This window comes from Zonotrichia leucophrys, unplaced genomic scaffold (genome assembly GCF_028769735.1).
Source record: "Zonotrichia leucophrys gambelii isolate GWCS_2022_RI unplaced genomic scaffold, RI_Zleu_2.0 Scaffold_587_31285, whole genome shotgun sequence".
In the NCBI taxonomy this organism is placed as follows: Eukaryota; Metazoa; Chordata; class Aves; order Passeriformes; family Passerellidae; genus Zonotrichia; species Zonotrichia leucophrys.
In genome coordinates, this window is record NW_026992792.1 from 1 (window position 1) to 24,434 (window position 24,434).

General features: G+C 60.8%; 1 protein-coding gene across 1 annotated transcript; it reads right to left on the minus strand.

Moving 5' to 3' along the window:
- Positions 1–160: 160 nt before the first annotated feature.
- SF3B2 (splicing factor 3b subunit 2) lies at positions 161–24,282 on the minus strand (the record flags this gene model as incomplete). Its single annotated transcript, XM_064701407.1, has 17 exons — positions 23,983–24,282; positions 23,391–23,437; positions 22,421–22,486; positions 21,247–21,462; positions 18,536–18,595; positions 17,697–17,814; positions 16,839–16,921; positions 15,249–15,354; positions 13,701–13,783; positions 12,398–12,592; positions 10,553–10,690; positions 9,407–9,487; positions 6,628–6,855; positions 4,549–4,698; positions 3,123–3,212; positions 1,025–1,132; positions 161–208 (listed from the first exon to the last, which is right to left on the minus strand). Coding segments are annotated over exons 1-17 (1,965 nt in total), but the record flags the coding sequence as incomplete, so codon positions are not given.
- Positions 24,283–24,434: the final 152 nt, after the last annotated feature.

Consider the following 24,434-nt stretch of genomic DNA (forward strand, 5'->3'; position numbering starts at 1 on the left):
CCCCGAAATTACTGACACCCCGAAATCAGCCTGACACCCCGAAATATTCATTAATGCACCCCCAAAATCAGCCTGAGCACCCCAAAATTATCCTGAGCACCCCAAAATATTCATTAACCCACTCCTAAAATCAGCCTGAGCACCCCAAAGTTATCCTGACACCCCTGGGCTTCCCCCAGCCCCCGGCGTGGTACCCGAACGAGCAGCCCTGAAACGCACCCCAAAACCAGCCTGAGCACCCCAAAATCAGCCTGTGCACCCCAAAATCAGCCTGACACACCGAAATTATCCTGACACCCCGAAATTACACTGACACCCCGAAATTATACTGACACCCCGAAATCATACTGACACCCCGAAATCACACTGACACCCCGAAATTATACTGAGCACCCCGAAATTATACTGACACCCCGAAATCAGCCCGAGCACCCCAACATCAGCCCGAGCACCCCGAAATTACACTGACACCCCGAAATCATCCTGAGCACCCCGAAATTATCCTGTGCACCCCGAAATCAGCCTGAGCACCTCAAAACTAGCCTGAGCACCCCAAAATCAGCCTGAACACCCCAAAATCATCCTGTGCACCCCAAAATTCCCCCCAAAATTCCCCCCAAAACCCCCAACCCCCCAAAAACCCTATAAAAACCCCAAACATCCCCAAACCACCCCAAATCCCCTCCTAAAAACACCCAAACACCCCCACCCTGCACCCCAAAAAAACCCCAAACCCCCTCAAATCCCCCCAAAAACCCCCAAATTTCCCCCCAAAAACCCCATAAAAACCCCAAACCCCATAAAATCCCCCAAAAAACCCCAAATTTCCCCCCAAAAACCCTATAAAAACCCCAAACCACCCCAAATCCCCTCCTAAAAACACCCAAACACCCCCACCCTGCACCCCAAAACCACCCCAAATCCCCCCAAAAACACCCCAAATCCCCCCAAAAAACCCCAAATTTCCCCCCAAACCCCATAAAAACCCCAAATCCCACAAAATGCCCCCAAAGCCTGCACTCACCTCGGGGATGGGGGAGTTGAGCCCCGGGATTTTGAGGTTGGGGTACGAGGGGGGGGGCCCATAGCGCTGCATGGCGATCAGCCAGGGGGGGGGCACCTTGTGCGCGTTCTGGGGGGCACAGGGGGCTCAGAGACCCCAAAAAACACCCCAAAATCCCACCCAGGACCCCCAAAAACCCCAAAATCCCACCCAGGACCCCCAAAAACCCCAAACCCACCCCAGGAACCCCAAATCTGCCCCAGGACCCCGAAATCGCAGCAGGGATTGGGGAGCAAAAGAAGGACATGGAACATTCCTGGGGGGGGGTCAGTGACCCTAAAACACCCCCGGGACCCCCAAAAAAACCCCAAAATCCCACCCAGGACCCCCAAAAACCCCAAATCCACCCCAGGAACCCCAAATCCACCCCAGGAACCCCAAATCTGCCCCAGGAACCCCAAATCTGCCCCAGGAACCCCAAATCTGCCCCAGGACCCCGAAATGACAGCAGGGATTTGGAGGGGAGGGGGAGCAAAAGAAGGACATGGAACATTCCTGGGGGGGGTCAGTGACCCTAAAACACCCCTGGGACCCCCAAAAAAACCCCAAAATCTGCCCCAGGACCCCCAGGAACCCCAAATCTGCCCCAGGAACCCCAAATTTGCCCCAAAATCCCAAAATCGCAGCAAGGATTGGGGGGAAGCAACGTGGAACATTCCTGGGGGGGGGGGTCGGCAACCCTAAAACACCCCGGGACCCCAAAAAAACCCCAAAATCCCACCCAGGACCCCCAAAAACTCCAAATCCACCCCAGGAACCCCAAATCTGCCCCAGGAACCCCAAATCTGCCCCAGGACCCCAAAATCGCAGCAGGGATTTGGGGGGGGGGGCAAAAGAAGGACATGGAACATTCCTGGGGGGGGGGGGGGTCAGTGACCCTAAAACACCCCCGGGACCCCCAAAAAAACCCCAAATCCGTCCCAGGAACCCCAAATCTGCCCCAGGAACCCCAAATCTGCCCCAAAATCCCGAAATCACAGCAGGGATTGGGGAGCAAAAGAAGGACATGGAACATTCCGGGGGGGGGTCAGTGACCCTAAAACACCCCCGGGACCCCCCAAAAAAACCCCAAAATCCCACCCAGGACCCCCAAAAACCCCAAATCTGCCCCAGGAACCCCAAATTTGCCCCAAAATTCGGAAATCACAGCAAGGATTGGGGGGGAAGCAACATGGAACATTCCTGGGGGGGGGGTTAATGACCCTAAAACACCCCCGGGACCCCCAAAAAAACCCCAAAATCCCACCCAGAACCCCCAAAACCCCAAATCCACCCCAGGAACCTCAAATCCACCCCAGGAACCCCAAATCCGCCCCAGGAACCCCAAATCTGCCCCAGGACCCCGAAATCGCAGCAGGGATTGGGGGGGGAGCAACATGGAACATTCCGGGGGGGGGGGGAGGGCAGTGACCCTAAAACCCCCGGGACCCCAAAAAAACCCCCAAAATCCCACCCAGAACCCCCAAAAACCCCAAATCCACCCCAGGAACCCCAAATCTGCCCCAAAATCCCGAAATCGCAGCAGGGATTGGGGGGCAAAAGAAGGACATGGAACATTCCTGGTGGGGGGGTCAGACCCTAAAACACCCCCAGGACCCCAAAAAAACCCCAAATCTGCCCCAGATTTGGGGTCTAGGGTGGATTTGGGGTCTGGGATGATTTTCAGGTGATTTTGGGATGGATTTGGGGTCTGGGGTGGTTTTTAGGGTGTTTTTGGGGTGTTTTTGGGGTGATTTTGGGATGGTTTTGGGGTGATTTTGGGGTGGTTTTGGGGTTTCCATACCGGCCCCACGGGCATGCCCAGGGATTTGGGATTTGAGATGGATTTTGGGATGTTTTTGGGGTAATTTTGGGATGTTTTTGGGGTGCCCTCACCGGCCCCACGGGCATGCCCAGGGATTTGGGGTTTGGGATGGTTTTGGGATGGTTTTTGGGGTAATTTTGGGGTGGTTTTGGGGTGCCCTCACCGGCCCCACGGGCATGCCCAGGGATTTGGGATGGATTTGGGGTTTGGGATGGTTTTTGGGATGTTTTTGGGGTGATTTTGGGGTGCCCTCACCGGCCCCACGGGCATGCCCAGCGCGATCCTCAGCTCGTCCGAGAGGTCTCCCGGCTTCTTCTCCTTGAGCCGCGTCTCGAACTCCTTCCCCTGGGGACACCGAGGGGACACCGCGCTGGTGACACCCCAAAAACCCAACCAGAGCCCCCAAATCCCACAGGGATGTCCCAAAAGCCACCAATGCCACCCCCAGGATGTCCCCAAACCCCCCAAAATCCCATCAGGATGTCCCCAAACTCACAAAATCCAACCAGGATGTCCCCAAAATCCAACCAGGACATCTCCAGACCCCAAAATGTTCAACCAGGATGTCCTAAAACCTCCAAAATCCAACCAAGATGTCCCAAAATGTCCCCCAGGACAACCCTAAAGCTCCAAATGTCCAACCAGGTGTCCCCAAACCCCCAAAAGTCCAAGCAGGACATCTCCAAATGTCCAAAAGTCCAACCAGGTGTCCCCAAACCTCCAAATCTTCAACCAGGGCATCTCCAAACCCCAAAATGTCCAACCAGGATGTCCCCAAATGTCCCCCTAGGTGTCCCCAAACCCCCAAATGTCCCCCCAGGTGTCCCCAAGCCCCAAAACTCCAACCAGGACATCTCCAAATGTCCAAAAGTCCAACCAGGATGTCCCCAAACCCCAAAATGTCCAACCAGGATGTCCCCAAACCCCCAAAAATCCAACCAGGACATCTCCAAAGCCCCAAAATGTCCAACCAGGATGTCCCCAAAACCTTAAAACTTCAAGCAGGACATCTCCAAATGTCCAACCAGGATGTCCCCAAACCTCCAAATCTTCAACCAGGGCATCTCCAAAGCCCCAAATCTTCAAGCAGGACATCTCCAAAGCCCCAGATGTCCAATCAGGATGTCCCCCCAGGTGTCCTCAAACCTCCAACCAGGACATCCCTAAACCCCAAAATGTCCAACCAGGATGTCCCCAAAACTCCAACCAGGACATCTCCAAATGTCCAAAAATCCAACCAGGACATCTCCAAAGCCCCAAAATGTCCAACCAGGATGTCCCCAAAAGTCCAACCAGGACATCTCCAAATGTCCAAAATGTCCAACCAGGACATCTCCAAAGCCCCAAATGTCCAATCAGGATGTCCCCAAATGTCCCCCCAGGTGTCCCCAAACCCCCAAAACTCCAACCAGGACATCCTCAAATGTCCAAAAATCCAACCAGGACATCTCCAAATGTCCAAAAGTCCAACCAGGATGTCCCCAAACCCCAAAATCTTCAAGCAGGACATCTCCAAACCCCAAAATGTCCAACCAGGACATCTCCAAATGTCCAGATGTCCAACCAGGACATCTCCAAATGTCCAAAAGTCCAACCAGGATGTCCCCAAACCCCAAAATGTCCAACCAGGACATCTCCAAATGTCCAAATGTCCAACCAGGATGTCCCCAGGTGTCCCCACCTCGTAGTAGAGGTCCCCGTGGATGGTCAGCTTGGGCTTGGTCTGCCACTTGAAGAAGGCGTCGTGCAGTTTCTGGTAGTCGATGTCGATCTTGCCCATCTTGGGCCGCACCTTCTCCCTCATCTTGGACTTCATGGTCTTCTGCTCCTCCTGGGGACACACAGGGGACACCACGATGGTCACAGATCCAACCAGGGTGTACCCAGACCTCCAGCACCCAACCAGGATGTCCCCAAAAATCTAACAAGGATGTCCCCAAAAATCCCACCAGGATGTCCCAAAACCTCCAAAAAGATGTCATCCAACCAGATGTCATCCAACCCAAGATGTCATCCAACCAGGATGTCCCCAAAGTCACGAAACCCAACCCAAGATGTCCCCAAAATCCAACCAGGGTGTCCCAAAACTTCCAAAATCCAACCAGGATGTCCCCAAATCCAACCAGGGTGTCCCCAGACCTCTGAAAGTCCAACCCAGGATGTCCCCAAAGTCACCAAATCCAACCAGGGTGTCCCAAACCTCCAACACCCAACCAGGATGTCCCCAAAAATCTAACAAGGATGTCCCCAAAAATCCCACCAGGATGTCTCAAAACCTCCAAAATCCAGCCAGGGTGTCCCCAAACCTCTGAAGTCCAACCAGGATGTCCCCAAAGTCACAAAACCCAACCCAAGATGTCCCCAAATCCAACCAGGATGTCCCAAAACTTCCAAAATCCAACCAGGATGTCCCAAAACTTCCAAAATCCAACCAGGGTGTCCCCAGACCTCTGAAAGTCCAACCCAGGATGTCCCCAAAGTCACCAAATCCAACCAGGGTGTCCCCAAGGTGTCCCCACCTTCTCCTGCAGCGCCTCCCTCATCTCCTGGATGCCTTTGACCACCTAGAACTTCTCCAAACCCCCAAGACCCCTCCCCAAACCCCATCCCACCCTCACAGCTGCCCCTCAGCCATTCCTGGAGGTGTCCCCGAGGTGTCCCCAAGGTGTCCCCAAGGTGTCCCCAAGGTGTCCCCACCTTCTCCTGCAGCGCCTCCCTCATCTCCTGGATGCCGGTGAGCTCCAGAACCTCCCCAAACCCTCTCCCCATCTCCCTGGCTGCCTCACAATTGTCCTCACAACTGTCCCCAAGATGTTTCAAGTTCTCCTCAATGTCCCCACAGCGTCCCCACGGTGTCCCCACGGTGTCCCCACCTTCTCCCGCAGGGTCTCCCTCATCTCCTGGTGACCGCCATCGCCTGGTGACCACCAAGAACATCCCCAAACCCCTGAGACCCCTCCCCAAATCCCCTCCCATCCTCACAGCTGCCCCTCAGCCATTCCTGGAGGTGTCCCCAATGTCCCCAAGGTGTCCCCAGGGTGTCCCCAATGTCCCCAAGGTGTCCCCAGGCTGTCCCCACCTTCTCCTGCAGCGCCTCCCTCATCTCCTGGATGCCTTTGACCACCTAGAACTTCTCCAAACCCCCAAGACCCCTCCCCAAATCCCATCCCATCCTCACAGCTGCCCCATAACTGGTGCTCAGCCATTCCTGGAGGTGTCCCCAAGGTGTCCCCAAGGTGTCCCCAGGGTGTCCCCACCTTCTCCTGCAGGGCCTCCCTCATCTCCTGGTGACCGCCATCGCCTGGTGACCACCAAGAACATCCCCAAACCCCTGAGACCCCTCCCCAAATCCCCTCCCACCCTCACAGCTGCCCCTCAGCCATTCCTGGAGGTGTCCCCAAGGTGTCCCCAGGATGTCCCCACCTTCTCCTGCAGCGCCTCCCTCACCTCCTGGATCCCTCTGAGCCCCCAGAACCTCCCCAAATCCCCTTCCCACCCTCACAGCTGCCCCTCAGCCATTCCTGGAGGTGTCCCCAAGGTGTCTCCAAGGTGTCCCCAAGGTGTCCCCAAGGTGTCCCCAGGGTGTCCCCACCTTCTCCTGCAGCGCCTCCCTCATCTCCTGGATCCCTCTGAGCCCCCAGAACCTCCCCAAATCCCATCCCACCCTCACAGCTGCCCTTCAGCCATTCCAGAAGGTGTCCCCAAGGTGTCCCCAAGGTGTCCCCAAGGTGTCCCCAAGGTGTCCCCAAGGTGTCCCCACCTTCTCCTGCAGCGCCTCCCTCATCTCCTGGATTCCCGTGCGCTTGATGAACTCGGGCAGCTCGAAGGGCGGCTTCTCGATGCCCCTCTTGCCCTGCAGGTATTTCCTCTTGAAGCACCAGTGCCGCGGCACCGGCACCGAGTTCCGCGTGGCCTTGAGGTGCACCAGCAGCTTGGGGTCCTGCGCGGTGACGTCGTGCATCTCCACCACGTCGGGGCGGGCCACCAGCTGGGGACACCAAAGGGACAGTAAGGGACAGCAAAGGGACATCAGGGGATGGCAGGGGAGTTAGCAGGGACAGCCCAAAGGTGACACTGTGGGACACAAAGTGACCTCAGGGTGGTCACACCGTGCATCTCCACCACGTCGGGGCGGGCCACCAGCTGGGGGGACAATGGGGACATCAGGGGATGGCAGAGGAGCTGGCAATGACAAACTCAGGGTGACACTGTGGTGATCTCAGGGTGGTCACACTGTCCATCTCCATCATATGAAGGCGGGCCACCAGCTGGGGACAGCAAAGGGACATCAGGGGATGGCAGGGGAGTTAGCAGGGACAGCCCTGGGTGACACTGTGGTGACCTCTGGGTGGTAACACTGTCCATCTCCACCATGTCAGGACGGGCCATCAGCTGGGGGGACATCAGGGGACAGTGAGGGACATCAGGGGAGTTAGCAGGGACAGCCCAAAGGTGACACTGCTGGACACAAAGTGACCTCTGGGTGGTGACATTGTCCATCTCCACCATGTCGGGGCGGGCCACCAGCTGGGGGGACAATGGGGACACCAAAGGGACAGTAAGGGACAGTAAGGGACAGCAAAGGGACATCAGGGGATGGCAGGGGAGTTAGCAATGACAGCCTCAGGGTGACACTGTGGTGACCTCTGGGTGGTCACACTGTGCATCTCCACCACGTCGGGGCGGGCCACCAGCTGGGGGGACAATGGGGACAGCAAAGGGACATCAGGGGATGGCAGGGGAGTTAGCAATGACAGCCCCTGGGTGACACTGTGGGACACAAAGTGACCTCTGGGTGGTCACACCGTGCATCTCCACCACGTTAGGACGGGCCACCAGCTAGGGAGACATCAGGGGACAGTGAAGGGACATCAGGGGGGTTAGCAGGGAGAGCCTCAGAGTGACACTGTGGGACACAAAGTGACCTCTGGGTGGTCACACCGTGCATCTCCACCACGTTAGGATGGGCCACCAGCTGGGGACAGCAAAGGGACATCAGGGGATGGCAGGGGAGCTGGCAATGACAGCCCCTGGGTGACACTGTGGTGACCTCAGGGTGGTCACACCGTGCATCTCCACCACGTTAGGATGGGCCACCAGCTGGGGACACCAAAGGGACAGTAAGGGACAGCAAAGGGACAGCCCAAAGGTGACACTGTGGGACACAAAGTGACCTCTGGGTGGTGACATTGTTCATCTCCACCACGTTGGGGCGGGCCACCAGCTGGGGACACCAAAGGGACATCAGGGGAGTTAGCAAGGACAGCCCAAAGGTGACACTGTGGGACACAAAGTGACCTCTGGGTGGTCACACCGTGCATCTCCACCATATGAAGGTGGGCCACCAGCTGGGGACAGCAAAGGGACATCAGGGGACAGAGAGGGACATCAGGGCAGTCAGCAGGAACAGCCCCAGTGGGACACAAAGTGACTCTGGACGGTCACATCGTGCATCTCCACCATGTCCAGATGGGCCACCAGCTGTGGGGACATCAGGGGACATCAGGGGACAGCAAAGGGACATCAGGGGACAAAGGAGAGTGAGGGGGGACAGCCCCAGAACGGTGCTGGGGACATCAAAGTGACCCCGGGTGGGACACCAGGGTGGCCCTGCTGGGGTGACAAGGACAAGAGTGAGGTCCCACGGTGACCCCAGCGTGGCACCAGTGTCCCCAGGGAGGTGACAAAGGGTACATTGAGCGGCTCTGGTGTCCCCAAATGGGACAGGAGGTGTCACCTCAGGGCTGTCCCCAGCTCCGAGTGCCACCCACAGCCACAGGGAGGGGACAGGGCCGTGTCCCCAAGTGCCACCTCAGGGCTGTCACCAGCTCTGAGTGCCACCCACAGCCACAGGGAGGGGACAGGGCCGTGTCCCCAGTGTCACCTCAGGGCTGTCCCCAGCTCCGAGTGCCACCCACAGCCACAGGGAGGGGACAGGGCCGTGTCCCCAGTGTCACCTCAGGGCTGTCCCCAGCTCTGAGTGCCACCCACAGCCACAGGGAGGGGACAGGGCCGTGTCCCCAGTGTCACCTCAGGGCTGTCACCAGCTCCGAGTGCCACCCACAGCCACAGGGAGGGGACAGGGCCGTGTCCCCAGTGTCACCTCAGGGCTGTCCCCAGCTCCAAGTGCCACCCACAGCCACAGGGAGGGGACAGGGCCATGTCCCCAGTGTCACCTCAGGGCTGTCCCCAGCTCCAAGTGCCACCCACAGCCACAGGGAGGGGACAGGGTTGTGTCCCCAGTGTCACCTCAGGGCTGTCCCCAGCTCCGAGTGCCACCCAGCCACGGGGAGGGGACAGGGCCGTGTCCCCAGTGTCACCTCAGGGCTGTCCCCAGCTCCGAGTGCCACCCACAGCCACAGGGAGGGGACAGGGTTGTGTCCCCAGTGTCACCTCAGGGCTGTCCCCAGCTCCGAGTGCCACCCACAGCCACAGGGAGGGGACAGGGCCGTGTCCCCAGTGTCACCTCAGGGCTGTCCCCAGCTCCGAGTGCCACCCACAGCCACAGGGAGGGGACAGGGCCGTGTCCCCAGTGTCACCTGCTTCAGCTCGGCCACCGTGAACCTGTTCATGCGCCGCAACTTCTTCTTGGACAGCTTGGGGACCTCCTGCTTCTTCTCCTGGGGACACGTGGGGACAGCTCAGGTGACACCGGCAGGGTGGCACCGTCCCCTCGTTCCCAGTTCCTGCTGTCACCACCCCCAGTCAGTGTCCCCAAACACCCCCGTGTTGTCCCCAACTCGGGACCAGCTCCAGTTGCCACCTCCTGTCACCTTCAATGTCACCCCACTGTCCCCAGTGCCACTGGCTCATCCCATCATTGTCCCTGTATCTCCATGTCCCCGTGTCCCCGTGTCACCTGCTCGTCCTCAGAGCTGTCCCCAATGTCCCCAGTGTCCCCCAGTGTCCCCAGTGTCCCCCATGTCCCCGTGTCACCTGCTCGTCCTCAGAGCTGTCCCAGTCCCCAGTGTCCCCCAGTGTCCCCAATGTCCCCAGTGTCACCTGCTCGTCCTTGGAGCTGTCCCCAATGTCCCCTCAGTGTCCTCAATGTCCCCAGTGTCCCCCTGCCCCCAATGTCCCCAATGTCCCCCAGTGTCCCCGTGTCCCCAGTGTCACCTGCTCGTCCTCGGAGCTGTCCCGGTCCCCAATGTCCCCCTGTCCCCAATGTCCCCAGTGTCCCCCTGTCCCCAGTGTCCCCACAGTGTCCCAGTGTCACCTGCTCGTCCTCGGAGCTGTCCCCGTCGCTGCCCCTGTCCCCAATGTCCCCAGTGTCCCCAATGTCCCCCTGTCCCCAATGTCCCCAATGTCCCCAATGTCCCCAATGTCCCCAATGTCCCCAGTGTCCCCAATGTCCCCGTGTCCCAGTGTCACCTGCTCATCCTCGGAGCTGTCCCAGTCCCCAATGTCCCCAATGTCTCCAATGTCCCCGTGTCCCCAATGTCCCCCAATGTCCCCAATGTCCCCAATGTCCCCCAATGTCCCCAATGTCCCTGTGTCCCCAATGTCCCCCAATGTCCCCAATGTCCCCAATGTCCCCCAATGTCCCCAATGTCCCCAATGTCCCTGTGTCCCCAATGTCCCCCAATGTCCCCAATGTCCCCAATGTCCCCCTGTCCCCCATGTCCCCCTGTCCCCAATGTCCCCCATGTCCCCCTGTCCCCAATGTCCCCGTGTCCCAGTGTCACCTGCTCGTCCTCAGAGCTGTCCCCGTCGCTGCCCCTGGTGCCATCCTCGGGTCCCTTTTTCCGGGGCACCCCCGCGCTCTCCGGCCGCTCCGCCCGCTCCGGCTCCTTCTCCTTGTCCTTCTTCACCTCGTCCGTCAGCTGGGGGGGACAGGGGACAGGAATGGGGACAGGAATGGGGACAGGGACAGGGGACAGGGCAGAGAGATGGGGACAGGGACAGGAGATGGGGACAGGGACAGGGGATGGGGACAGGGGATGGGGACAGGGGACAGGAATGGGACAGGGACAGGGGACAGGGGATGGGGACAGGGGACACGGGACAGTGCAGAGAGATAGGGACAGGGGACAGGGAATGGGGACAGGAATAGGGTGAAGGGACAAGGGCATGGACAAGGGACAGGGATGGGGACAGGGACAGGGGAGAGGGGCACCCAGGAGACAGGGACAGGGGACATGGGACAGGATTAGGGACAGGGATTGGGGACAGGGGAGAGGGGACACGGACAGAGGACAGGGGCAAAGGACAGGGATGGGGACAGGGATAGGGTGAAGGGACAAGGGCATGGACAGGGGACAGGGATCAGGGACAGGGGACAGGGGCACCCAGGAGACAGGGACAGGGGACATGGGACAGGGTTAGGGACAGAGATTGGGGACAGGGGAGAGGGGACACGGACAGGGGCAAGGGACAGGGATGGGGACAGGGAATGGGGACAGGGGATAGGGATGGGGACAGGGACAAGGATGGGGATGCCCAGGGGACACGGGTCAGGGACGGGGACACCCAGGGGACAGGGACACCAGGGGACAGGGATCAGGGTCAGGGGACAGGGATGGGGGACAGGGTCAGGGGCACCCAGGGGACAGAGACACAGAACAGGGGACAGCAGGGGACAGGCACAGGGACCAGGACAGGGTGAGGGCACAGGGACAGGATCAGGGTCAGGGGACACGGAGAGGGAACAGGGACAGGGGACAAAGGTCAGAAGCACCCAGGGGACAGGGTCAGGCAGAGGGGTGACACCCATGAGCAACCCCTGGCACCCAGGGGTGACCCCTGGTGCTCAGCAGTGACCCAGGGGTGACGATGGCACCCAGCACTGACCCCTCCCCACCCAGCACTGACCCCTCCCCACCCAGGACTGACCCCTCCACACCAAACACTGACCCCTCCTCACCCAGCAGTGACCCCTCCCCACGAAGAGTGACCCCTGGCACCCAGGGGTGACCCCTGGCACTCAGCAGTGACGCAGGAGTGACGCTGGGACCCAGCACTGACCCCTCCCCACCCAGCACTGACCCCTCCCCACCCAGCACTGACCCCTCCCCACCCAGCACTGACCCCTCCCCACCCAGCACTGACCCCTCCCCACCCAGGGGTGACCCCTGGCGCTCAGCAGTGACCCAGGGGTGACGCTGGCACCCAGCAGTGACCCTTCCCCACCCAGGGGTGACCCCTCCCCACCAAACACTGACCCCTCCTCACCCAGCAGTGACCCCTCCCCACGAAGAGTGACTGACCCCTGGCACTCAGCAGTGACCCAGCACTGACCCCTCCCCACCCAGGACTGACCCCTCCCCACCCAGCACTGACCCCTCCCCACCCAGCAGTGACCCCTCCCCACCCAGCACTGACCCCTCCCCACCAAACACTGACCCCTCCTCACCCAGGACTGACCCCTCCCCACCAAACACTGACCCCTCCCCAGCCAGGACTGACCCCTCCCCCCCCCGGGGTGACCCCTGGCACTCAGCAGTGACCCAGCACTGACCACTCCCCACCCAGCACTGACCCCTCCCCACCCAGGGGTGACCCCTGGCACCCAAAGGTGCCACCCCCCCCACCTTGAAGGCCTCGAAGATCCTCTTGAAGAAGACGAAGTTGGGGTCGTAGATCTCGGGCTCCTCGCTCACGTACTCGATCTCCACCTCGGGCCCGGGCTCGGGGTCCCCCCGGGGGGGGAGGGGCGCTGCTGCCCCCTCGCGGGCCCCGCCCCTCCCCCGCTTCTTCTTCTTGCGGTTCCGCCGCTTCCGGTTCCGCTGGGGGGGGCAAAGGGACAAAGGGACAGTGAGGGGACAGTGAGGGGACAGAGGGACAGTGAGGGGACAGAGCGACAGTGAGGGGGCAGAGGGACAGGAAGGGGACAGCGAGGGGACAGTGGGACAGTGAGGGGACAGTGAAGGGACAGAGGGACAGTGAGGGGACAGTGAGGGGACAGGGAGGGGACAGTGAGGGGACAGTGAGGGGACACAGGGACAGTGAGGGACAGGGAGGGACAGTGAGGGACAGTGAGGGGACAGTGAGGGGACAGTGAGGGGACAGTGAGGGACAGTGAGGGGACAGAGGGACAGTGAGGGGACAGAGGGACAGTGAGGGGACAGTGAGGGGACAGAGGGACAGTGAGGGGACAAAGGGACAGTGAGGGGACAGTGAGGGACAGTGAGGGGACAGTGAGGGGACAGAAGGGACAGTGTGGGGACAGTGAGGGGACAAAGGGGACAGTGAGGGGACAGCGAGGGGACAGTGAGGGGACAGTGAGGGGACAGAGGGGACAGTGAGGGGTCACAGGAACAGTGAGGGGACAGTGAGGGGACACTGAGGGGACACAGGGACAGTGAGGGGACACAGGGACAGTGAAGGGACAGTGAGGGGACAGAGGGACAGGAGGGGACAGCGAGGGCACACGGAGATGGCACAGGAGCCTCTTATAGGGGGGACAGGAGGGGACAGTGAGGGGACATGGAGGTGGCACAGGTCCCTCTAACTGGAGGAACAAAGAGGGACCCTCAACACGATGGCACAAGAGGGGACAAAGGTGACACAGGTGACCCCAGAGTGAGCCACACTCCCTGCCCTTGGTGGGGACAACATGGGGACATTGGGGTGGCACCGAGAGGGGACAGATCCCCCCAGAAAGGGGACAGAAAAGGGACATTGGGGTGACCCCAGAGCCACCCAAACCCACCCATGACCACCAAGGTGACAACAGTGACACCACAGTGACACAGGGGACCCCAGAGCCACCCAAACCCCCTCCCAAACAAACCCACCCATGACCCCCCCCCGGGAAATTTGGGGCACCCATGGGACCCCCCCTCCCCAGATCTGGGTGGGGGTGGCTGTGTCCCGTTGTCCCCTCGCTGTCACCTCCTTCTTGGACGTCCCCGTGTCCTCCTCAGCCTCGGAGGCCGACGCCGACGCCCGGAGCTCCGTCTCCATCTCGTCCTCGGCTGGGGGGACACGAGGGGACAGGGCTGTCACCGCCTGGGTGTCACCCCCACCTTGGGTGTCACCCCCACCTTTGGTGTCACCCCCACCTTTGGGTGTCACCTCCCGCTGGTGTCACCCCCACCTTTGGGTGTCACCCCCACCTTTGGGTGTCACCCCCACCCTTGGTGTCACCCCCACCTTTGGGTGTCACCTCCCGCTGGTGTCACCCCCACCTTTGGTGTCGGGCATCCAGTGGGGACTGGGGGACACTGTGGGTGGCACAGGGGACACTGAAGGTGGCACTGTGGGTGGCACAGGGGATGGCAGGGGACAATGAGGGTGGCACTGGGGACACTGGGAGTGGCACAGGGGGTGTCAGGGGACACTGGGGTGACACTGTGGTGACACTGGGGACACTGAGGTGACACTGGGGTGACACTGTGGGTGACACTGGGGTGACACTGGTGACACTGAGGTGACACTGGGGTGACACTGTGGGTGACGGGGGTGTCAGGGGACACTGGTGACACTGGGGTGACACTGAAGTGGCACTGGAGACACTGGGGGGTGGCAGGGGACACTGTGGGTGACACTGAGGTGACACTGGGTGACACTGAGGTGACACTGGGGTGACACTGGGGTGACACTGGGTGACACTGAGGTGACACTGGGTGACAGGGGTGACACTGGGTGACACAGGTGTGACAGGGGTGACACAGGGTGACACAGGGGTGACACTGGGGTGACACTGGGGTGACACAGGTGCGACACTGGGTGACACTGGTGGCACTGAGGTGACACTGGGTGACACTGAGGTGACACTGGGGTGACACTGAGGTGACACTGAGGTGACACTGAGTGACACAGGGGTGACACTGGGTGACACAGGGGTGACACAGAGGTGACACTGGGTGACACTGGGTGACACAGGGTGACACAGGGTGACACTGAGGTGACATTGAGTGACACAGGGATACACTGAGGTGACACTGGGGTAACACTGAGGTGACACTGAGGTGACACTGGGTGACACAGAGATGACACTGGGTGACACTGGGGTGACACAGGAGTGACACAGGTGCGACAGGGGTGACACTGAGGTGACACAGAGATGACACTGGGTGACACTGGGGTGACACTGGGTGACACAGAGATGACACAGGGTGACACTGGGTGACACAGAGATGACACTGGATGACATTGGGGTGACACTGGTGGCACTGAAGTGACACAGGGGTGACACTGAGATGACACAGGGTGACACTGAGATGACACAGGGTGACAGGAGTGACACAGGGGTGACACAGGGGTAACACTGAGGTGACACTGAGTGACACTGTGGGTGACACTGAGGCGACACTGGGTGACAGGGGTGACACAGGGTGACACTGGGGTGACACTGGGTGACACAGGGGTGACACAGAGGTGACACAGGGTGACAGGGGTGACACTGGGGTGACACAGGGTGACACTGCGGTCACTCACCCGAGAGCCCCGGCACGCCCACCAGCTCCTCCTGCCGGCTCTCCTTGAGCTGCAGGATCTTCTCCAGAGCCTGCGGGATCTTGGGGCCCACCCCGGGCTCCTCGGCCTGGGGGGGCACAGGGGGGACCCCCAAAATCACAGAGAGCCCCCAGCAACCGGGGAGACCCCTCCTCAAATCAGGGAGAGCCCCCAGCAACCGGGGAGACCCCTCCTCAAATCAGGGAGAGCCCCCAACAACCGGGGAGACCCCTCCTCAAATCAGGGAGAGCCCCCTACAACCGGGGAGACCCCTCCTCAAATCAGGGAGAGCCCCCAACAATCGGGAAGAGACCCCTCCTCAAATCAGAGAGAGCCCCCCCAAAATCAGAGAGAGCCCCCAGCAACCGGGGAGACCCCTCCTCAAATCAGAGAGAGCCCCCAACAACCGGGGAGATCCCTCCTCAAATCAGGGAGAGTCCCCAAAAACCGGGGAGAGACCCCTCCTCAAATCAGGGAGAGCCCCCAGAAATCGGAGGAGACCCCTCCTCAAATCAGGGAGTCCCAACAACTGGGGAGAGACCCCTCCTCAAATCAGAGAGAGCCCCCAGCAACCGGGGAGCCCCCTCCTCAAATCAGCGAGAGCCCCCAAAAACCGGGGAGACCCCTCCTCAAATCAGAGAGAGCCCCCCCCCAAAAATCAGGGAGATCCTCGGGATCCCCCCAGAATCAGGGAAAGCCCCCCCTGAAATCAGGGAGACCCCCAGGAATCCCCTCAGATCAGGGAGACCCTCGGGACCCTCCCCAAAATGAGGGAGACCCCTGGGACCCCCCCTCAAATCAGGGAGATCCTCAGGACCCCCCTGAAATCAGGGAGGCTCCCAGGACTGCCCCCAAAGAGACCCCAGACCCCAAAATCCCAGACTCAGGGACCCCCACACAGAGCCCCCAAAGCCACAGAGAGACCCCAGACCCAGAGACCCCTCCCCACAATAAAGAGATCCCAGACACAAAATCCCCGAACTCAGAGAGCCCAAACCCACAGAGAGACCCCAGACTCAGAGCCCCCAGCCCTACAGAGACCCTCCTCAATAGAGACTGCAAACTCACAGAGACCCCAGACCCAGAAATCCCAGACTCAGAGACCCCTCCCCAGCCCCACACACAGAGCCCCCAGCCCCACAGACCCTCCCCAATAGATACCCCAAACCCACAGAGACCCCTCCCCACAATAAAGGCCCCAAAACCACAGAGACCCCTCCCCACAATAAAGACCCCAAACCCACAGAGCCCCCTCCCCACAATAGATACCCCAAACCCACAGAGCCCCCTCCCCACAATAAAGGCCCCAAACCCACAGAGACCCCTCCCCACAATAAAGACCCCAAAACCACAGAGACCCCACCCCACAATAAAGACCCCAAACCCACAGAGACCCCTCGCCACAATAAAGGCCCCAAAACCACAGAGCCCCCTCCCCACAATAAAACCCCAAACCCACAGAGACCCCACCCCACAATAAAGACCCCAAACCCACAGAGACCCCTCCCCACAATAAACGCCCCAAAACCACAGAGCCCCCTCCCCACCATAAAGACCCCTCCCCATTCCCACCTCTCTGCTGTCGTCTCCGGGGGGCGGGGGGGGCCCGCGGGGCCGGGGGGCTCCCATGGCCAGGGGGGCTCCCATGGGGCTGCCTGGGGGGGGAGGGGACACAGAGGGGACATCAGCCAGGGAGGGGACACAGGGGGGACATCAGCTGGGGGGGGGACACAGAGGGGACAGGGGACACAGAGGGGACATCAGCCCAGGAGGAGACAGGGGACAGGGACACACAAAGATGACAAGGACACACAGAGGGGACATCAGCCGGGGAGGGGACACAGAGGGGACATCAGCCGGGGGGGGACAAGGGACAGACAGACAGGACATCAGCCTAGGAGGGAACAGGGGACAGGGACACACAGAGGGGACAGGGACACACAGAGGGGACATCAGGCAGGGAGGGGACACAGGGACACACAGAGGTGACAGGGGACACAGAGGGGACATCAGCCAGGGAGGGACAGGGGACAGGAATACACAGAGGTGACAAGAGGTGACAGGGACACACAGAGGTGACAGGGACACAGAGGGGACATCAGGCAGGGAGGGGACACAGAGGGGACATCAATCGGGGGGGGACACAGGGACACACAGAGGGGACACAGAGGGGACATCAGCCAGGGAGGGGACACAGGGACACACAGAGGGGACATCAGCCAGGGAGGGGACACAGGGACACACAGAGGTGACAGGGACACAGAGGGGACATCAGCCAAGGAGAGGGACATAGAGGGGACATCAGCCAGGGGACAAGAATACACAGAGGTGACAAGAGGTGACAGGGACACACAGAGGGGACATCAGGCAGGGAGGGGGTGGCACAGGGGGACAGAGGTGTCCCCACCCCCCCCAGTGCCCCCCCCTCACCTCGGGGGGCCAGGGGGGCCCTGGCGGCCATGGGGGTCCCCTCGGGGGGGGCGCGGGGGGCGGGGGGGGTCAGCTTGGCCATCTCCTGCTGCCGCTCCTGCTCCAGCAGCACCGCGGCCTGGGGGGGGGAAATGGGGGTCAGGGGGGGCTGGGTGCGACCCCCCCAACACCGGGGAGCCCCCCGGAACCCAGGGGGAGCCCCCAAACCCCAAAGAGTCCCCCCAGACCCTGGGGAGCCCCCCAAATCCTGAGTATCCCCCCAATCCCAGGGAAGCCCCCTAAACCCTGTGTGACCCCCAATCCCAGGAGGATCCCCCAAACCCCAAAGAGTCCCCCCAGATCCTGGGGAGCCCCCCCAAATCCTGAGTGTCCCCCCAAACCCAGGGGAGCCCCCCAAACCCCAAAGAGCCCCCTCAAACCCAAGGGAGCCCCCCCAAATCCTGAGTGTCCCCCCAAACCGATGGGAGCCCCCAAACCCCAAAGAGTCCCCCCAGACCCTGGGGAGCCCCCCAAAAACCAGGGGGGACCCCCCAAACCCAGGGGAGCCCCCTCAAATCCTGAGTGTCCCCCCAAATCCCAGGTGCTCCCCTAAACCCTGTGTGACCCCCAAACCCAGGGGGATCCCCCAATCCCAGGTGCCCCCCTAAACCCTGGGGGCTCCCCCCAACCCAGGGGAGCCCCCAAACCCCAAAGAGCCCCCCCAAACCCTGGGGAGCCCCCCAAAAACCAGGGGTGCCCCCAAACCCAGAAAAGCCCCCCAAAATCCTGAGTGTCCCCCCAAACCCAGGGTGATCCCCCAGACCCTGGGAGCCCCCCCAAACCCCAGGGTCCCCCCTCACCCGTTTCTGCTGCTCCAGCAGCTCCTGCTCCTTGGCCTTGTCTCCAAACGGGTGCTGGCCCTGGGGCGGGGGCAGCACAGTCAGGAAGCCCCCACCCCAAAAAACAAGGGTGCCCCCACAAAGTGTCACCCAATCTCCAACACCCCCAAAAATCCCAAATCCCACCCCAAAACCATCCCTCAGCTCAGCTGCTCTATGGGCACCCACCCCAAAGCGGCCCCACCACCACCACCATTGACTCCCCGGACCCCCAAAACCCCCCCAAACCTCCCCCCACTCCCCAAAAGGAGCCCCCACCTCAAAAAGCCCCCACAGACCCGCGCCCGCTCCTCCTGCAGCAGCAGGGGCCCATCTGACCCCCCAAAGCCCCCCCAAAGCCCACACCCCCCTAAGCTCTCCATGCCCCCCGCCCTCCCAAATGAGCCCCCCACCCCCCAGAGGTGCCCCCCACTCCAAAAGGAGCCCCCTCCCCAGACCGGCGCCTGCTCCTCCTGCAGCAGCATGGCCGCTGTAACCCCCCCTAAACCCCAATGAACCCCCCCAAATCCCAACCCCCAGAGCTCCCCTGCCCTTCTGGTGCCCCCCACCCCCTCAAGGGAACCCCCGCCCAAAAGGAGCCCCCTCCCCATACCTGCGCCCTCTCCTCCTGCAGCAGCATGGCCGCTATAACCCCCCATCCCTGAGCCCCCCACCCCAAAATGGGTCCCCAACCCCAAATCCCTGCCCCAGACCTGCATCCACTCCTCCTGCAGCAGCATGGCTGCTATAACCCCCCCTAAATCCCAATGAACCCCCCCCAAATCCCAAACCCCAGAGCCCCCCTGCCCTTCTTGTGCCCCCACCCCATCAACGGAGCCCCCACCCCAAAATTCGCCCCCTCCCCGTACCTGTACCCTCTCCTCCTGCAGCAGCATGGCCGCCGCTTTAACCCCCCAAAGCCCAGACCCCAAGTTCCCCCGTGCCCCCCACCCCCCAGAGGAGCCCCCCACCCCAAATCCCTGCCTCAGACCTGCGCCCTCTCCTCCTGCAGCAGCATGGCCACTATAACATCCCCAAAAGGAGACCCCCAACCCAAAAGGAGCCCCCTCCCCAATACCTGCGCCCTCTCCTCCTGCAGCAGCATGGCCGCTATAACACCCCCAAAATGAGCCCCCACCCCAAAATTCGCCCCCCCACCCCAAAATTCGCCCCCTCCCCATACCTGAGCCCTCTCCTCCTGCAGCAGCATGGCCACTGTAACCCCCCATCCCCGTGCTCCCCACCCCAAAAGGAGCCCCCCAAATCCCCCCACCCCGTACCTGTGCCCTCTCCTCCTGCAGCAGCATGGCCGCTGTAACCCCCCCAAAAGGAGGCCCCCACCCCAAAAGGAGCCCCCCATCCCAAAAGGAGCCCCCCAAATCCCCCTGTACCTGCACCCTCTCCTCCTGCAGCAGCATGGCCGCTCTAACCCCCCATCCCTGAGCCCCCCACCCCAAAAGGAGCCCCCTCCCCATACCTGAGCTCTCTCCTCCTGCAGCAGCATGGCCGCTATAACCCCCCATCCCTGAGCCCCCCACCCCAAAAGGAGCCCCTCACCCCAAATCCCCCCGTACCTGCACCCTCTCCTCCTGCAGCAGCATGGCTGCTATAACCCCCCATCCCTGAGCCCCCCATCCCGTGCCCCCCACCCCAAATCCCCCCGTACCTGCGCCCTCTCCTCCTGCAGCAGCATGGCCGCTGTAACCCCCCATCCCTGAGCCCCCCACCCCAAAATTCGCCCCCTCCCCATACCTGCGCCCGCTCCTCCTGCAGCAGCATGGCCACTATAACCCCCCATCCCCGTGCCCCCCACCCCCAAAGGAGCCCCCCAAATCCCCCTGTACCTGCGCCCTCTCCCCCTGGAGCAGCATGTAACCCCCCATCCCCGTGCCCCCCACCCCAAAATTCGCCCCCAAATCCCCCCATACCTGCGCCCTCTCCTCCTGCAGCAGCATGGCCGCTATAACCCCCCATCCCTGAGCCCTCCACCCCAAAAGGAGCCCCCCACCCCAAAAGGAGCCCCCCAAATCCCCCCGTACCTGTGCCCTCTCCTCCTGCAGCAGCATGGCCGCTGTAACCCCCCCCCCCCTGAGCCCCCCCCCCCAAAATGAGCCCCCCACCCCAAAAATCCCCCCAATACCTGCGCCCTCTCCTCCTGCAGCAGCACGGCCGCTATAATCTCCCACCTCAAAAGGAGCCCCCCACCCCAAAAGGAGCCCCCCAAATCCCCCCGTACCTGTGCCCTCTCCTCCTGCAGCAGCATGGCCGCTATAATCTCCCACCTCAAAAGGAGCCCCCACCCCAAAAAGCCCCCCAATACCTGAGCTCCCTCCTCCTGCAGCAGCATGGCCGCTATAACCCCCCATCCCTGAGCCCCCCACCCCAAAAGGAGCCCCCCACCCCAAATCCCCCCGTACCTGCACCCTCTCCTCCTGCAGCAGCATGGCCGCTGTTATCCCCCCAAAATTCGCCCCCCACCCCAAAATTCGCCCCCTCCCCAATACCTAAGCCCTCTCCTCCTGCAGCAGCATGGCCGCTATAACCCCCCATCCCTGAGCCCCCCACCCCAAAAGGAGCCCCCCACCCCAAAATTCACCCCCCAAATCCCCCCGTACCTGTGCCCGCTCCTCCTGCAGCAGCATGGCCGCTATAACCCCCCATCCCCATGCCCCCCACCCCAAATCCCCCCGTACCTGCGCCCTCTCCTCCTGCAGCAGCATGGCCGCCTGCTGCTGTGCCAGCGTCAGCCGCTCCTCCTCGCTGAGCCCCGCGGGGGGGGGCGGCGGCGGCACCGGGACCCCCCCCACGGGCCCCCCCCCCACGGGCCCCCCCAGGCCGAAGCCGAGCCCCAGCCCCGGGGGGGGCGGGGGGGGCACCAGGGGGTGCTGCAGGGGCAGCGCTGGGGGCAGCTGGGGGGGCAAATGGGGGGGTCAGGGGGGCAGCTGGGGCGCCCCCACCCCAACATTTAATGTGTCGTCCCCCCCCACCCCAAAATCTAATACACCAATTTTGGGGGGGGGTCTGAGAGGTTTTAACCCCCCCAACCCAAAACTGGGTGTCATTGACCCCCCCCATCCCAAAATTTGGGTGCTTTGGAAGGTTTTAACCCCCCCAACCCCAAAACTGGGTGTCATTGAGCCCCCCCAACCCTAAAATCTAATACACCAATTTTGGGGGGGGGTGGGGGGGGTGGGTCTGAGAAGTTTTAACCCCCCCAACCCCAAAACTGGGTGTCATTGACCCCCCGCCCAACCCCCAAAATCTAATACACCAATTTTTTTTGGGGGGGGGGGGGGTCTGAGAAGTTTTAACCCCCTCAACCCCAAAACTGGGTGTCATTGACCCCCACCCCACCACCCCAAATTTGGGTTCTGGAGGATTTTAAGCCCCCCCAACCCCAAAAACTTGGTGTCATTGAACCCCCCCCCAAAAAAAATTTGGGTGCTCTGGAAGGTTTTAACTCTCCCCACCCCAAAATTTGGTGGCATTGACCCCCTCCCCCACCCCACAATTTAACAGCCCGAATTTGAGGGAGTCTGAGGGGTTTTAACCCCTCCCCACCCCAAAATTTAATGCCCCCCCCACCCAAAACTGGGTGTCATTGACCCCCCACCACCAAAATTTAACATCCCAACCACCCGGAATTTGGGGGGGGTCTAAAAAATTTTAACCCCACCACCCCAAATTTGTGGGTTCTGGAAAGTTTTAACCCCGCCCCCCACCCAAAACGTGAGTGTCATTGACACCCCCACCCCAAAATCTGGAGCTCTGAGGGGTCTTAAACCCCCCCAAAATGACCCATGGACCCCTCCCCATCCAAATTGGGGTCCCCCCACCCCAAAGCCCCCCAGACCCCCCCGATGGCACCTGGGGGGGCGGGGCCTTGTCCCCCTCCTCGGGGCGCAGCGCCGGCCGGCTCAGCACGATCCCGGTCTGGGGGGGGGCACAAATTGGGGAGGGGTCCCTGTGAGCCCCTCCTGATCCGAGGGGACACGGGGACCCCCCCTCTGGGAGGGTGGGGGGGGGAGGAGACCCCCAGCCCCCCAAAAAATGGAATAACTCCCTCAAATTATACTGAACCTGCCAGAAATCTCATTAAATCCTCTAAAAATCACATTAAAACTGCCTTAAAATCACGTTTGACCCCTTCAAAAGTCTCATTAATCCCCCCAAAATCCCATTAAACTCCCAAAAATCAAACCCCTCAAAAATCCCATTAAACCCGCCCCAAAAATCTCACTATACCCACCAAAAATCACATTGAACCCCAAAATATCAAACCCCAGAAAAACCACATCAAACTTCCCAAAAATCACATTGAACCCCAACAAGAACCCTATCAAACCTCCCCAAAATAACATTAGCCTCCAAAAATCACATTAAATCCTACAAAAATCATATTAAATCTCCCAAAAATCACATCAAATCCCCCCAAAATCACATTAAACCCCTCAAAATAATATTAAACCTCTCCAAAGTCACATTAAATCCCCCTAAAGTTACACTAAACTCTCCAAAACCCCATTAAACCCCCCCAAAATAACATTAAACCCCCCCAAAATCCCGTTAAACTCCTAAAAACCACATTAAATCCTACAAACATCACATTAAACCCCACAAAAATCACACTAAACTCCCCAAAAATCACATTAAGCCCCTCAAAAATCACTAGCGTGCCAAAATCCACGTTAAACCCCCCCAAAAAACAAATTAAACCACCCCAAAATCACATCAAACCCCATAAAATCCCATTAAACCACCCCAAAAATAAGTGTCCCTCCTCAAAGGGACCCAAGGACGGGGCAGAATTTGGGGTGCCCCCGGTTTGGGGTCTCACCTGCAGGGTGTAGGCCTGGAGCCGCTCCAGGAGCTCCTCACGGGTCCCTGGGGGAAAAGGGAGGCTCAGGGACCCCCAAATTCTGCCCCAGAACCCCCCAAATTCTTCTGCCCCTTCACAGACCCTTAAAACATCTCAGCACCCCAAAAATTCCCCTCCAGGGACCCCCAAAACTCCCCGAAATCGCCTCAGGTCGCCTCCAAATTTTCCCCCTTCCCCTCATGGGACCCCAAAAACCCCAAATTTCTCCTCTTCCCCTCACACATCCCCGAAATCCTCCCGAGTTTCCCCTCAGATTTCCTCACAATCCCCTCAGGTGACCCCGAAACGCCAAAATTTCTCTTCCAGCCCTCAGATCTTCCCTCACATGACCCCAAATCCCCACAAATTTTCCCTCAGATCTCTCCCCAATCCCCTCAGGTGACCCCAAAAACCCCAAATTTCCCTTCTTCTCCTCACACATCCCCCAAATCCCCTCACGGTTTCCCCGCTCCCCTCACGGCTCCATCCCCGCTCCCCTCACGGATCCATCCCCGCTCTCCTCACGGTTTCCCCCCCTCGCTCCCCTCACGGTTTCCCCCATTCCCCGCACCCTGCGCGGGGGCTCCGATGCCGGCGAGCGTAGCCTGGAGCTCGGGGTGGGCCCATCCCGCGTACGGGGAGCGCTCGGGAGCTCGGGGGTCCCTCAGGGGCTCCCCCGGCCCGGCCGCCGCCGCCGCATCCGCGCGCTCCGCCGCCATCTTGGCGCCGCCGCCGCCGAGAGCGTGGCAGCCAATCGAAGAGCGCGGCGCCGCGCGGCGCGTGATGACGTCAAGGGGTGAAGAGGGCGGGGCTTCCGCGGGTATTTGGGGTAATGAGGAGGGTGGTGACGTCACGGCGACAGAGTGATGTCATGGAGGCGGAGGGTTTAGTAGCATGAGCTCTGTTGGAGTGACGTCATAGGATTCAATATCCTTACTCATTAACATGGCCCCTCCCACTCCGCTGCCCGCCACTTCCCAGATTTTCATTTACATAGCTCCGCCCATAGCTTGTGCAGGTATT